At 46.2% G+C, this 13,813-nt stretch overlaps 1 protein-coding gene across 2 annotated transcripts in view; it reads right to left on the bottom strand.

Annotated features, from left to right (window-relative positions):
* The window catches only part of LOC144138251 (protein CIP2A homolog), a 91,087-nt gene that overhangs the window by 70,114 nt on the left and 7,160 nt on the right, over window positions 1–13,813 (bottom strand). For both annotated transcript variants that reach the window (XM_077670434.1, XM_077670435.1), the window contains exons 3-6: window positions 12,543–12,637; window positions 7,660–7,753; window positions 1,658–1,780; window positions 173–312 (exon numbers count right to left, since the gene is read on the bottom strand). In XM_077670434.1, the coding sequence (XP_077526560.1) occupies window positions 173–312; window positions 1,658–1,780; window positions 7,660–7,753; window positions 12,543–12,637 (452 nt within the window). The remainder of the gene's footprint in view (window positions 1–172; window positions 313–1,657; window positions 1,781–7,659; window positions 7,754–12,542; window positions 12,638–13,813) is intronic.

Below are 13,813 nucleotides of genomic sequence, written 5' to 3'. Positions count from 1 at the left end.
AGTGCCAGCAGTTCAAAGAGCTCTTGCTTATATACACTTTCCGCTTTCAGTTTCGGTTGCAAAAAGCATTTCTACCGTAACAGCTTCAAAGAAAAAATGAAGCGTAAAAAAAAAAAAAAAAAAAGAGAGCCCGGGTAAGCAAAGATATGCTTCAACAATAAAAATGTCATACTTGAGAATGAAGGCCCTCCTCTCCTGGTTGTTTAGAAGGTCTTCGAGGATATCGGCAGCAATTTTTTTGGCCTCACGAACGTTGGATACCACTGTGCATAGGACAAGCTGAAAGGCCTTTTTCATGGACTGGCTGAATATCTGCAATAGAGTGAAGCAATCAGACAGATATCCAAGACTGGTGGATTCGTCCACACTTCTAACCCTTTAGGGACAGAGCACACACGGCCAAGCATTTAAAAAAAAAACAAGGCAGCTTATTGCAGCCACAAGACAGAGCGAGTGTTTGCGATGATATGCGATTGCTTATGACAGAACATGATAATAAAGATAACGCGCGCTTGCTGTCACACGTTACTCCCACAACAGCTCTTGAAGATTATTTCACGAAACAATCTGCTCACTGGTAGTCAAACCTTGTTGAAAATTCTGCATTTCCTGTCTGATCTTTTATCGAAGGAATCCGATAAAATGCCTGGTCCTTTGGAAGTCCCTAAAATTCATCATTAACTTTCCAACGACCCTCGATTCCACGCACAAAAAAAGAACCAAAGTTACGCAGCCTATTCTTGAAAAACCGGGGTTGTTTAGAATGAATCAAATGAATATGACTATTCAAAGCCAGAGGAACAAAGGATTGTAAAGTGCAACGTTACCTTAATGTGTCAGTGTAAGCAGAAAGACAGTCAAAGAAAGCTCTTAAAAATGTTTAAAAATACAGACACGATGTTAAAAAAATTAACAGTGTTGCAAAAAAACCAAGTGACTGGAAAAGATAATGTTTGACAGGCTAAAGTAGAGCTCACAGAGGTAATGGCAAACCAACGTACAAACCAAGCAGCATGTTACTGCTGCCTTTGAGCTGGTACCATGTCCTGGAAAATACCACTCTTACAATAGTGCCCTCAAACCAATAAAGAAATTCAACGCATGTAAACTGCTGCTTAAACAACACTGTCAGGTAAATCAAACTCGAAAGTGACATTAACTACGATTCAAAATGGTGTAAACTATTTTAAGAGGACGGCCACAATTCAACGTACTGAGCATTGAACCAAAACATCCCAGTTAAACGGCACACACAAATGGCTAATGCAATCCTCGAATGGGACATTTCGCTTTTACAAATGACAAGAAGAGAGAAGGGTTGGCGCAGGTACGGCAAAGACTACTCGAGATGGCGCAAGATGTGCCCTTTGATGCAGCAATCACATCACTGCGAGCAGCGCTAAGGAAGACGCTACACAGAGAGAGGTACACAAAGACAGGCGCAGAGAGAGGTACACAAAGTCTGCGCCTGTCTTTGTGTACCTCTCTCTGTGTAGCGCAGTTTACCCCTTCTGAGAAAATGCATGAACTCGCCCAACAACAAGTCCTTCTACAATGCGAGCAGGCCAAAGCCATGCACCCACAAAAATGATCCGTTTAAGAATGTTCGAGAGCATCGAAGCTTGCTCAGGGCAAAAGACCGTCCACGCTCCCCCACCTTGTCGCTGATGAACTTGTCGAGCGACAGGTTGACGAAGATGGCGAAGGTGTGCATGACGACGCCGCTGTTGTCATGCACCAGCTTGGGCACCAGCGACTTGCACAGCTGTCCCAACCGGGCCTGCGTGCGAGGGGGCACAGAAAAAAAATCACTTCACCATCCCTTCCAAAAAAAGACAGCGAGGGAAACTGCGTCAAAGCCTTTGCCGAAAGTGCGCCCAATCGACCATCAAACCTTTTTCAAAGACCCAAATCGCACAAACAAAAATCAAAATCAAAACCCATGTGCGCATTTTTTTGCGCACAAAGTAGTAAACGCATCAACGAAAAATCTCCATGTATATTAAAGGAGCACTGACACGAAACTTTTATGTTACAGTTTTCTTGCTTTTATCGATGCTTAATGGTCTGGCAAACCTGAAACAGCACTTCAAATACTTCAGCGCGCGATAGTTAATTACCAGGGTGTCTAGCAAATTGCCTAATTCAATTTCCCTGACTTTTCCATGTTTTCCATGACCATTTTAAACGAAATTCCCTGACTTATACAACAGGCGCCATTCTGTGGAAATGGTCTATGAAGCATATAAAAAGCATATACAAAACACATTAACTTCAGTTTGAGGTTTGCTTGCCTTCTGTTACGGCTTCAGAGAGTTTATTTCATCTTGCGGGATAGAAGCTTCAAGTTGCGCTTCAGCGAGCACCTTTTGCTTTTTTTTTTTTTATTGTCCTGGCTCGACATGCAACGTGAACCGAATGGTACGTTTTTGCACGCGACTCGGGCGCGTCGGCGTTGCGCGTGCGATTTTTTCACAATCGCGTCGACGATTCGCGCGCGCGGCAGCTTCTGCCTCGCTCAGAAAATGACGCGCGTCGCGCGAGGAAGTGGGAGGAGCCTGCCGACTTCCGCCAATGGAGAGCCGCACGCCTCATGGTGGCAGTTTTGAAGCTCTCAAGACAGCCGGATGGCCCCGCAAGAGATGTTTAGGCTTACGTAACCCTGGCAGGTATTGCATGGGCGCTAACACTAACGGCGCGGATGATGTTTCATAGTACCGTTTTCGCCCACATTATAAGCTCCTTTACTTCACAAGCAACTTCGTGCGTGCCTTGTGTGGCATTTTAGAGAGCGCTTAGAAGCGGTCGCTCGATCTCCCATCACCAGTTCGCGGTCGAAGGCGCCGCCATGTTTCCGCTGCCGGCGGCACCGCGCGCAGCGTGCAGGCGGTTCCGCGGCAGCGTCAGAGCGTCTGTGACGTGCGCGGCGCATTTTCGCGAGCAGAAAACCACTTCATGTTCCTTTTTGATTAGGTAATTCTGGCTTCCGATGTCATAAGAATGAAGTTCTTTCAAGATTAGCTCTTCAAAAAAGCGCTGACTCTTGAAATTCGCTGGAAAAAAAAAGCGCGTTGTGCGTGCGATTTGGGCACCACCTACATCGCCCCTCTGCACAAGTGCAACCAGCAACCTAAGCCAGCTGTGAGCTGCGTGAACCGCACGGCGAGTTTCTGCGCGCGATTCGTGCGGGGTATTTTCACGGTCGCGTCGACGATTTCGTGCGTGGCTCCTTTCCTGCACAAGCAAGTGCGTTTGTGCCTTGAGTAGCATTTTAAAGAGCAGTTAGAAGCGGTCGTTGGAGCTACCGCACTACTCCGCGGCCGGTGCAGGGTGCAGCCGCCATGTTGCCGGCGCCTGCCGCTCGGCGCGCACCGCGCAGGTGGTTTTCGCGGCGCCGTCAGCACGCCTCAGGCGTGCGCGGCGCGTTTTAAGTGCGAATGCATTTTATAAGCGACCCCAAACCATCCACCGCCGGCGGCGGCGGTGGCGGCGGCGGCGTCGGCGTCCGCAGTGCTCCTCTATATTTAAAAAACAAACAGCATCCGGCGCCAGGTTTCGATCCGAGGACTTTGCGGCCGCAGCGCGACGCGCTACCGACTAAGCCACGGACGCCACGCTGATATCAGTGTGAGTAACGCGCCTTATATCTTTAACGCATTCAAACTACGTCGTCAGCGGCGTGCGTTGGCGACTCAGCGGCGTTATAGCGGCTTGATAACTGCGTGGTGTACACGTGATACTACAAACCCGATGGAAGAGATGGAAGAGAAGGCGGCGAGGCGGTGGGCTGCGGGGGCCGAGCGCAAGCGCCGCAAGCGGGCCGACAACCGTGCATTCGCACTTTCACATTCTCCCCCTCGGGGAAATGCGGGGGAATTTTTTTGCTTGCAGAAAAACCAGAAAACGTTTCATGCGGTTTACGTTTTCGTCGCGCGCGAACGTGTTGCGTTCGGTAACTTCTTGGGGGCCCCCAACACTGGTTTCCCCTATTCTGAAACTGTGGGCAGGCCCCGACGTGGTTTTCCCTGACTGGTACTACTTGATTGAAAAATTCCCTGACAATTCCCTGACTTTTCCCGGTGGCGCAAAATTCCCTGACTTTTCCCGGTTTTCCCGGTCGCTAGACACCCTGATTACATTGAACGGCCTGAAAATCATTTGTTTCAAATTCCCGCGCTTTCATCCCGAACGGCGCATATGACAGACTCCCTGCCTGACCGCACCGCTTTGTGCGGACATCACTGGCGCCCGCTTGAGAGGGTGTTGCGCCCGCTCGCTGCTCGGTGGGCCGCGCGCGTGAAGTGACGTCACGAGTTTTTGACGAGCGCTGTCGCGTCACTTGTTTTTCCTCTCCTGGAGTGATGTCACGCTGATGTCCATGTGCCGAGTGCCGCTCCGCGCGCTGCTCCGTCGGCGCGATAAATGAGATCCAATTGAACTATGTTCTTTGCGTCGCAGGCCGCTCATATTTCAGCGAGGGTATTCTGTCGAGTGAAGGAAGCGAACTGTGCAATAATATTAAAGGGACAGACAACCGATTTTTGTCGAGTATATATTCTCTATCCCAAATGAAAGGGCATCACTTAAAGCACCTTGACAAGAAACGGTTTTGCTGATAACGCTCTAGAACTTTTTAAATCGAATTTTCTGATCTACGAGCCGTATGTGTCCCTCCCAAAACTAATGCTGGCAACCATGATATAGAGTAGCTCGGCAACATACTTTTGTCTGTATGCGAAATAAAAAACGATATTTAAAAACGTGTTACCAGCTAAAAAAAGTGTGAATCGCAGGCTTTTCTGTTCCATTATGTGTTTTTTTAATGCAAGGGTCTATTTTGCATGAATGCGCCACCTGTTGGGGTAGACGATAGGTAGAATCTGGCTTCACCGCTTCACACTGTGGAGGCGGGAAGTTCGGTTCTCCCCGGGCGCGACTTTTTTTTTTTTTTTTTTAAGCTGCCGTTGGCGTATTTGGAGACTGAAATCAAATATTTTGGCAGAACAAATGCCCCTGACTTAGACAGAATCATCAAAGCTCCTTCGCTGGGTCTGTTTGCTGAACGCTGCGTTGATTCTGGGCATGGTGGCTCAGTTAGCCACACTGAGAGCAACCCAGTGGCGGCGGGCGGCATGTCTTTAGAATTTTCAAAGTAATGTTTAGAAATACATATACTATTTAAGCTTGTACAAATATGTGTGTTAAAAGGTTTTCAATACGTAAATAAACGTTTCAGCAGTTGCAGTAGCTGCTAGGTTTGCAGGCCACGTGACAGGGACACATATTGTAGTGTCAAGTTTCGACACTACGAACGGCCACCCTTCCGATTTCAGGAAGTTTGCTGCCAAATTAAAATTATTTCCGCCAGTTTGTTTAAAAATTGCTTGTTGTTACCGGGCTATATAAAACGCTGGCTTTCATATGAGCTAGAGAACATATGCGCGACAAAAATCGGTTGTCTGTCCCTTTAAAGCCGAAAATTGGTGTCAGTGCTCCTTTTATACGTCGTTTATGAGATAAAGGTATGCTATTGTACTCCATGATCAAAGCGTGTACTGTTTCGTCTAGAACCATTCCTTTTTCACGAGTTTCAAGTAACTGTTTTGACGCAACGGGTTTCACAAACGCGCTGTGCGTCCAGGAATCTTTTCAGAGCTTTCCAGTCGACCAGCCAGTCTATGGGGAAATAAATGCATCAGTATTTTTCTGACGGGACGCCATTGGTCCCGCGAAGACAGCTTTCAGTTTTAAAAAGCAAGGAGCTGCTCGTGCTTCTGCAAACAGTGCTTCGTTTGCATGCCTTGTTTCCAGCACTGTGGAGGCTAACAAGTTTCCCCAGTAAGGACAATGCAAAGCTAGAACTTATGCAATGGTCTCACCAGGAAGGGGGGGGGAGTCCTTTGTTCAGAAATCAGAAATAGCTGTTGGTAACTTGCCCAGCCTTCCTCCCGCAATGAAAGACGTTTTTGGAAAACACACACCAAAAAAATGTAACTAATAATAATAAAAAGAAAACTTCAGATTTAGCGCTACTGTCATGTAGTATACACAAGTGCTAAAAACATGGTTACCAGTGCGTTAACTACATGTTACCATACAAGTGATGTGATCAAGTGGGACCAGGGGCCCCATACAGTCACCCAGTCATATTGCTGGGTGGTGGATTTGGCCGGCAGCCGCCAATCGCAAAAACAAGTTTTTCACGACGCCATAGAGGAATCGCCGCAAAGTAGCTGGGGTGCCGCCGTTGCTCCGTTGGTTTTTCTTAATGTCTAGATTATTTGCTTTAAACTTGCAATTTGGTATCCTTATTATTATGACAATGGGGAGTCTTTTCAATGGACCAAAATTGTGTTTCCGTCTTGGTGGCACCTTTAATGCAACAGTCAGCCATAAAAAAACGTCAGGCCCACTGAAGCACTGGTACTGCTGAGGCCTTTTCACTGGCCATGGGGAAAAGCTGCAGAAGTGTTTTTTTTTCTCTTCCAGTCTTCCATATGGTTAAGCGACAACATCTGTTCCACAGCTTGCGGGCTTGAGTGCACTCTTGATTGACAATAGCTTCTGCTGTAGTGCTCCCTCTCTCCTCTCTCTTTAACAGCGGATTGACTAAGGACACATTCCCGCTATTACCCCATTTAGAAGAGACAGAGGTGGACAACCAAGGGAAAAATTTAGCAGCACTGACATTACCTTTCTGTTCAGCTATAATTCAGGTTTTGGTGCTTTTGATTTCAGCAAGAGATCCTCCTAAGTTGAGCTTGTTTATTCTAGTACTCCAGAGCCTAACTTAATAAAGGGACCCTGAAGACAACCAGAGCAAGTTGGTTTCAAACAAAAGACTGACCTTCCGAGAGGCAGTTTAGCACTGACTCGGTGCCAGAAAATGTCTTATTGCTGAGAAATCATCAAAACTGATGCAAGCAGCGACTGCTGCCACTGTTTGCATCACGATGAACCAAAAGCAAGTGAGGCAGTCGTCATGTACAGTGGTATAGAAGGAACCAAATACAACGCTACCACGTATCGAGTGGTGTGGTCAGCTTTAGTGGAATCAGTCGTGCTTTCTTGAACTCCCATCATGTCCTTCACAGCTTCGCCCCATTAAGGAAAAGGTTCCTTCATAAAACCCGTGATCAGTACTGACGCTTTGTTGAAGAAAAACATATTGCCCTTTTGTAGCCCCACGAAAGTTGGCGTCAAAAGAAACACTTGTGCACATCTTGCACGCTTCCTCGAAAAGCACACGCAAACAATTTATCCACTTGCGCAAGTTGTGTGGTATAGCCAGTGACGATCGCACCGGTCTTCACACTTCCACTATTTTCAACCTTACCTAAAAAAATAAAAAAAATAAAAGCTATGCGTAAGAGTGGCCTATTCGCGTTCTCAGTGAGTTAATCTATCGATTTTAGAGCAACTTGTATTTTGACGTCAGTGTCCCTTTGAGTTTTCGGTGCTTTTGATATTACCAAGAAATCTTATGAAGTTGTTTCGCTTGTTTATTCTAGGACTCCAGAGCCTAGCTTGAGGCCTGTACAGAATTACCACCAAGCTTTCCGCTACACACCGCAATCTGAATACCTCATGTTGAAATGTAAATGTGACAGAGTAGGAGTGGAGTTAAAAAGAACACGCAAACAAATGGCAAGTGCTTACCATCATGCACATGTACCGCTGGACAACAGGGCTCCAAGAGATGTAGTTGAGAAGCTCCAGACAGGGCAGAAAGAGTTCACTGTCTTCCGATTCGCTGAAAGTGTACACACAAAAAATGCTTGCCGTTAAGTTCTAACCCTTAACGAACAACACCACACGGGCCGTCTGTCTACAAGTGCACACTTTTGCCTGCAACCACACTCAGCACATTAAAAGAAGTTTTGTGAATTCTTTGGCCATGGCTAAAATACTTAGTCACTGACAGGTCCTGGCTAGCTGAAACAAGCAGTATGGTCACCTCTTGGTTGTTAAACACTGGAAAGGGTTCCTGACTATCAACCATAGGTCTGCGTACTCACTCGTGAGTACACTCATTTGTACTCAAACTCACGAGTGAGTACGATGATGAGTGATCACACACTAAGAAAAAAAACAGTGAGTACGATGACGAGTGAGTATAGAGGTAAGTCCACTACTCGTGAGTACAGTACTCATGAGTACACTACTCATGAGTATGAGTACTCATGAGTACAGTATTCATGAGTATGAGTACTCATGAGTTTGAGTACTAATGAGTACACAGTACTCATGAGTACACAGCACTCATGAGTACAATATTCATGAATACTGTTTTTGCGAGTGCTTGCACTCTTGAGTATATGCACTCCTGAGTACAGTAGTGCAAACAAGAAAACGGACGACAAAAGCTGCCACCCGAAGACACGCAGAAAAACGCAGTTTACGGCCACGGCTGCACCGACAACCCCCGAGCTCCCCTGAGCCCGACCCGGCCTGAGAACAGGAGGAGACACCAGACGCAACGCGAGTGCTTACCTTCCGTTTCGCTTTCTCACATGTACTTGCCTTCGCGCAGTAAGTCGCCCAACGACAGTGAACCGCGTCAGACGTTTTCTTCCTCTGTCCTGATTTATATGTAACCTGTGTTTTTCTAATCAATTAAACAATTTATTTTTTTCTACTTTGTCTTTCATTCGAGCTACGACCTAGCTAACAGTGCAGATAAGTTGATTATTCGTGAGTAATACAAATTGAGTACTCATGAGTACAGATTGAGTACTCACGAGTGCAGAATGAGTAGTACTCATGAGTGAAAAATGAGTAGTACTCATGAGTAGTACTCATGAGCAGTAGTACTCATTGAGTACTCATGAGTACAGATTCAGTACTCATGAGTACAGATTGAGTACGAATACTCGTGAGGACAAATGAGTTTGAGTACAAGTGAGTACGATTACAAATGATATTTGATGAGTGAGTACGAGTGATTTTGTGAACAGACGAACTTTTTGAGTCTGAGTTTGATTGAGTACAGCGTGAATGAAAAAAATTGTGATTGAGTTTGAGTGAGTTCTTTCTGTTTCGCCGACCTATGCTATCAACGGACTAGGTGCATATCAGGTAGTGAACTTACGCTCTTACATAAAAAAAAAAAAACACAGAGCCAACTTGAAGCGCATATGCACGTCTCGGCCCCTTAGCGGGCGTTTTGGAGTGCGTGGACACATTGGCTCGGAGTGTAGGTAGGCCTAGGGTGCACAGGCACATTAGGCCTGCTGTTGATTTTTTCGCGTCAAATGGTCTGCGCGTCATGGCGTCGAAAAAGGAGGGATACTTTGTACTTCTTCCTGTAGGCATGTTCGTGAAAAAAAGTGCCAAAGCTATGAATAAGAATTTCGTGCCCTTGTGAGACAAACCGTCAAAAGTGAAGGAGAGGGCATTGGCCCTCTTAAACGAGCTAAGTTTGGAACGATTGGTATCTGAAGTTAAGTCCACTAAGAAAGGGCACCTCGATGTCTTCTCCGCAAAAACTCATAAACTAGACCTTCCCTTCAGGGCCCTTGTTTCTGAACGAGGTTCTTGGCAGCGGGTAGTGTCAGGGTTCCTACAGCGGAACCTGTCTAGGCTAACCATTATTGACCCCTTTCGGGTTCCCAATTCAGGCAGAATTGTGGAATTCTTGAAGCTAGACAATCCAAGGGACTGCCGAGCGCTCAGTGTTGACATAGAAGACCTTTTTTATCCCCTGCCCCATGTTCAGCCAATGAAAAGCGTGAAGATGTGCATCGTCAAAGATAATGATCAACAGGTCTTCATGAGCCGCTGTGGCATTTCTGTAGAGTCCTTTTTTGAACTTCTTACTTTTTACCCGCAGTCCACCTTTGTAGACTAGGGAGGGCCGCTGTTTATGCAAAGATCCGGTGTTTTTATTGGATCGTGTGCTGCCCCAGTACTCAGCGATATTTTTCTTAGCAGGGTTGACCGTGCCATCGAGCGAAACCTGTGTGGTCTGGCAAGTAACATCTGTAGATATGTGGATGAATGCCTTGCCTTTGTGAACTCCGATAAATTACCACGCATTGCCATTGATCTTCTGAAAGTGTTCCATGAAAGTGGTTTTGGTTTGAAGTTTACTGTCGAGCTTCCAAAAAAACCAAGAGCTGCAGTTCCTGGACCTCCGTTTAAGATTAAGATTTGAGGTAGGCCATGCCTGTTGGATGTACTTGCCTCACTCTGAGAAACCCCTCCTAAGTTATGGCTCAGGACATTCAAAATTAGTGAAGAATGGAGTGGGTTTTATGTGTTGCGCTCAGCCTTAACCCACCCACTCCTGCCACCATACTGTGGACGAGAGCTTTGAAGGTCAGTTAAAGAGGCTAGAGGCAGCAGGTTACCCTAGGGCAGTGCTCCGGAGTTGTGGTAACAAGTTGATCAGGCATGTCAAGTCTCATGGGGGCCCCGATAAGGAAAGGAAAGCAAAAAACCGGATGGAAATAAACTGGCTGTGATTCTCTATGTGCACCGTACGTCGCACGGTTTGAAGAATGTTGCTGGTTGGTATGGTGTCACCGAGGTTTTTTCCGTCCCGCGTAAACTGGAGGGAATGTGCGCTGCCGTACGAAGAAAAGCTTCGTTAGCAGAAAGGGCCGCAAAATCAGGGCGTGGTAAAAAAGCACGAGCACAGATATGTGGAGTGCCAAACCAGCGTGTACCCAGTCCCTCTTTCGTGTGGTGCGTCATGCATAGGGCAGACTGGCAGGTGTGCGAATGTTAGACTGTGAGAGCATGCGCTCTCTTTCGACAAACGCCCACGACCACATTTGCCCTCACACTGCCACACGTGTGGCTGCCACCCGGTGTTTGAGGAAACTGATATTGTTACCAAGCACCCGAAGCAGTTACACCGAGAGATACCGTATTTACTCGCATATTGAACCCACTTTTTTTTTCAGATAATTCGGCATGAATTTGGGGGGAGGGTTCATTATGCGGGAAAAAATTGCAATAGATTTTTTAAAAGTTGAAATTCCACACGATAAAGTTGCTAAATGAAGTGCGCCAGAGCCTTACCATTTCCGTAAAAACACCTGGGTGATTATGTAATGGAATTTCCTTTTTATTCTGACCATGCCAGAGGACCCCTACTCGCCATGGAGCTGTCCTGCTTACTGAAGTCACTTGCGGCTTCACATTCGTAGTCAGCCGACAGCGCACCGTCTTCCGTGGCGTCAAGGCACTCCAAAACTTTTCTCACACCCGGAAACTTCCCTTTTTTTGGGCCCACGAAACACACGGCGATCCTTGTTCACCGACCAAAAACCTTGTTTTCGCCCGTAGTGTACACGCAGTGGGTCAACACTGAAATGCCACTCAGCCATGTGCATCAACGCATGCTGTGCATCATGCACATCATGATGCACAGCGCATGCTCCTCCCATGTGCATCAACGCATGCTGTGCATCATGCGCATCATGATGCACAGCGCATGCTCCCATGTGCATCAACGCATGCTCCACCACATTCAGTTTAAAACTGCCTGTGCAGCTCATGTACTGGCCCATCGTACGGCGCGCACCAGGAGCACACAAAAAAAAAAAAAAAGGTCGGAACACAGCTGAACAACAACACCACAGATCGTCATGGCGGAGTCGCGGAACGGCGAGAGCAGGGGAGTGTGGAGTACGTTTGGTGCTTTGTTTGCACGCCACCAAAACCAGCCGGAACGGCAAAGAGCAGAGAAGGAGTGCGGAGTGCGTGTTGCGCTTTGTTCGCATGCCGCAATGTTTTTATGGTGCAAGCTTTGTTTTGTGTTCAGCAGGTGGCGCACTGCAAGCGCGCAATTTTTAAATTGTGAGCCACAGCATTCCTGCTTGCGTTTCTGGCTACTGTTGAGATTTCTTTTTTTGGAATGCGTTTTTAGCATACCTGCGTGTACTGTCGCGTGATATCAAGTTACTGTGATGGCCTAAGGGATCAGCAAACATGCTGAGATAAAAACATATCCCCGCTGCATTTTTTATTCAAAGTGACAAAAAAGTAAATTCTCAAGAAGAAAAGTGGAGGGAGGGTTCATGACACGAGTAAATACGGTAGTTGAAGCTTGTCACATTAGCAAGAGGGGCGAAAAGTGCATGAGCCACGCTTTAGTGGTGCTTACTGATAAAGAGGTCCAGTTCATGGATAACGACAAATAAGCCATGCTGCCCTTTTTCTTTGTTTTTCTTTCTGTTTTTGTATGCAACTTTGACACGTACGGCGTTGTCTGCCCTCGGTATAAATGTTTGTGGCGTGTTTTCAATAAATTCAGTTAGAGTCAGCGCCTGTCCTGTGGTTATTCTTCCGTCTGTCCCGTCTTTCGCGCTGTGATTAAGTATGAACTTTTTCTCTACGTAAAAAACTTCTAAAATATGAGCGCATTTCTCTTTTTGGTCATCATCACCATCATGCCTAACACATTTAATGCCTTCGCGTTTTCGCGTGCAGCCCGCCCCGCCCAAATAATGTAATTCGGTATCTCAAGGGTTTAAACACTTAGTCGTTTTTCGTGCACGTGTGGCACGTATATAACACGAAAATGAACTCACACGTGCTTGAAGAGGAAGTCACTGAGGTAGCCAATCTTGGACTCTGTCATTGTGACCTGGTACCTGTAGCACACGTCTCGAAGGAGCTCGATTATCTGCAGTTTTGAACACAGACACACACAAAAAAAAAGAAACAACAAGAGGAATACGTTCATCATACAACTTTGACGGCAAGGATTCAGGCACATACAAGGGTTGCTTAAGCTCACAACGAATGGTGTTTTTTTAAAAATCACAAGAAAACAAACAACAAAGACCAAAACTGCGAGAAATGGAGCGCAATTTTGCAACCAAGTATTGCTCGAACATTAGCGAAAGCCTTTAAAGCTTAGATAATTCGAGGCAAACATATGTGGTGGTGTGCGTATGAGGATAAGTCCTTGAAAAAGGATGCTTACCCACTATCTTACACTTCCCACTTGTGAGCTTGGAAAATTTTGGTAAATCCAAGGTTATCAATCCAGGTCAAACCCAGAAAAGCGTCAGCCTGACCTTCAAGGTCAGCCAAGGTAAAGACAGCGCCAAACGCGGCTTTGGCTGCATACCAGTTCTCTGCGTGTTCCCGGTGTGCTTCTGGTGCAAAAACCGTGCTGTTGCTCAACAAACTTTCTTTGACAGGGCCATGCAGACAAAATACAAGTTTGTTTTATTCGAAAGACTAAGTGTTTTATATGGCCATAAGTGCTCGTTCGGCAGCAAATGATGCTTTATTCACAGAGAAAGGAAATATTTTAAGTAAAAATTTCCATGCTCCCGCTAAATCGTGTGTTTTCGTGACGTCTACAATGACGTATTAACAGCAAAGCCTTAAAGGAGCCATGAAGAGAAAATACAACTTCGTTTAATTTGAAAGAACTAGGATTCAGTATCTCACTCAGCTCCATTACAGCCACAAAAGGTGTTTTTCAACGACAAAAAAAAAAGCAAGAATTATTTAATAAATTTCAAATTTTGCGCCACAGTGCAAGAGTGACGTCATACGGGCCAACAATAAAACATAATTTTCAGTGCTTCCACTGCGCGTTAGCGTTCAAGTGATGCGGTCAAATGGAACTAGAGACCCCATTACAGACGTCCAGTCATGTGTCGTCGCGACAGGTCAGTTGGGCGGCCGCCAATCGCGCAAACAAGGTTCCGTGAAGTCATAGAAAAGTTGCGGGAAATTGGCTAGGGGGTCGCGACTGCTTCACACGTTTTCTTTCATATCTCCGTTATTTGTTCGAAGATTGCGATGATATTGGTATCATTGTTATCGGGACTAAGAAGTCTTT

This window comes from Haemaphysalis longicornis, unplaced genomic scaffold (assembly GCF_048455015.1).
Source record: "Haemaphysalis longicornis isolate Haplotype H1 unplaced genomic scaffold, Haemaphysalis longicornis Haplotype H1 scaffold_5, whole genome shotgun sequence".
NCBI lineage: Eukaryota > Metazoa > Arthropoda > Arachnida > Ixodida > Ixodidae > Haemaphysalis > Haemaphysalis longicornis.
Note: the sequence above shows the minus strand (reverse complement) of the source record. Positions and strands in the feature narration are given on the sequence as shown.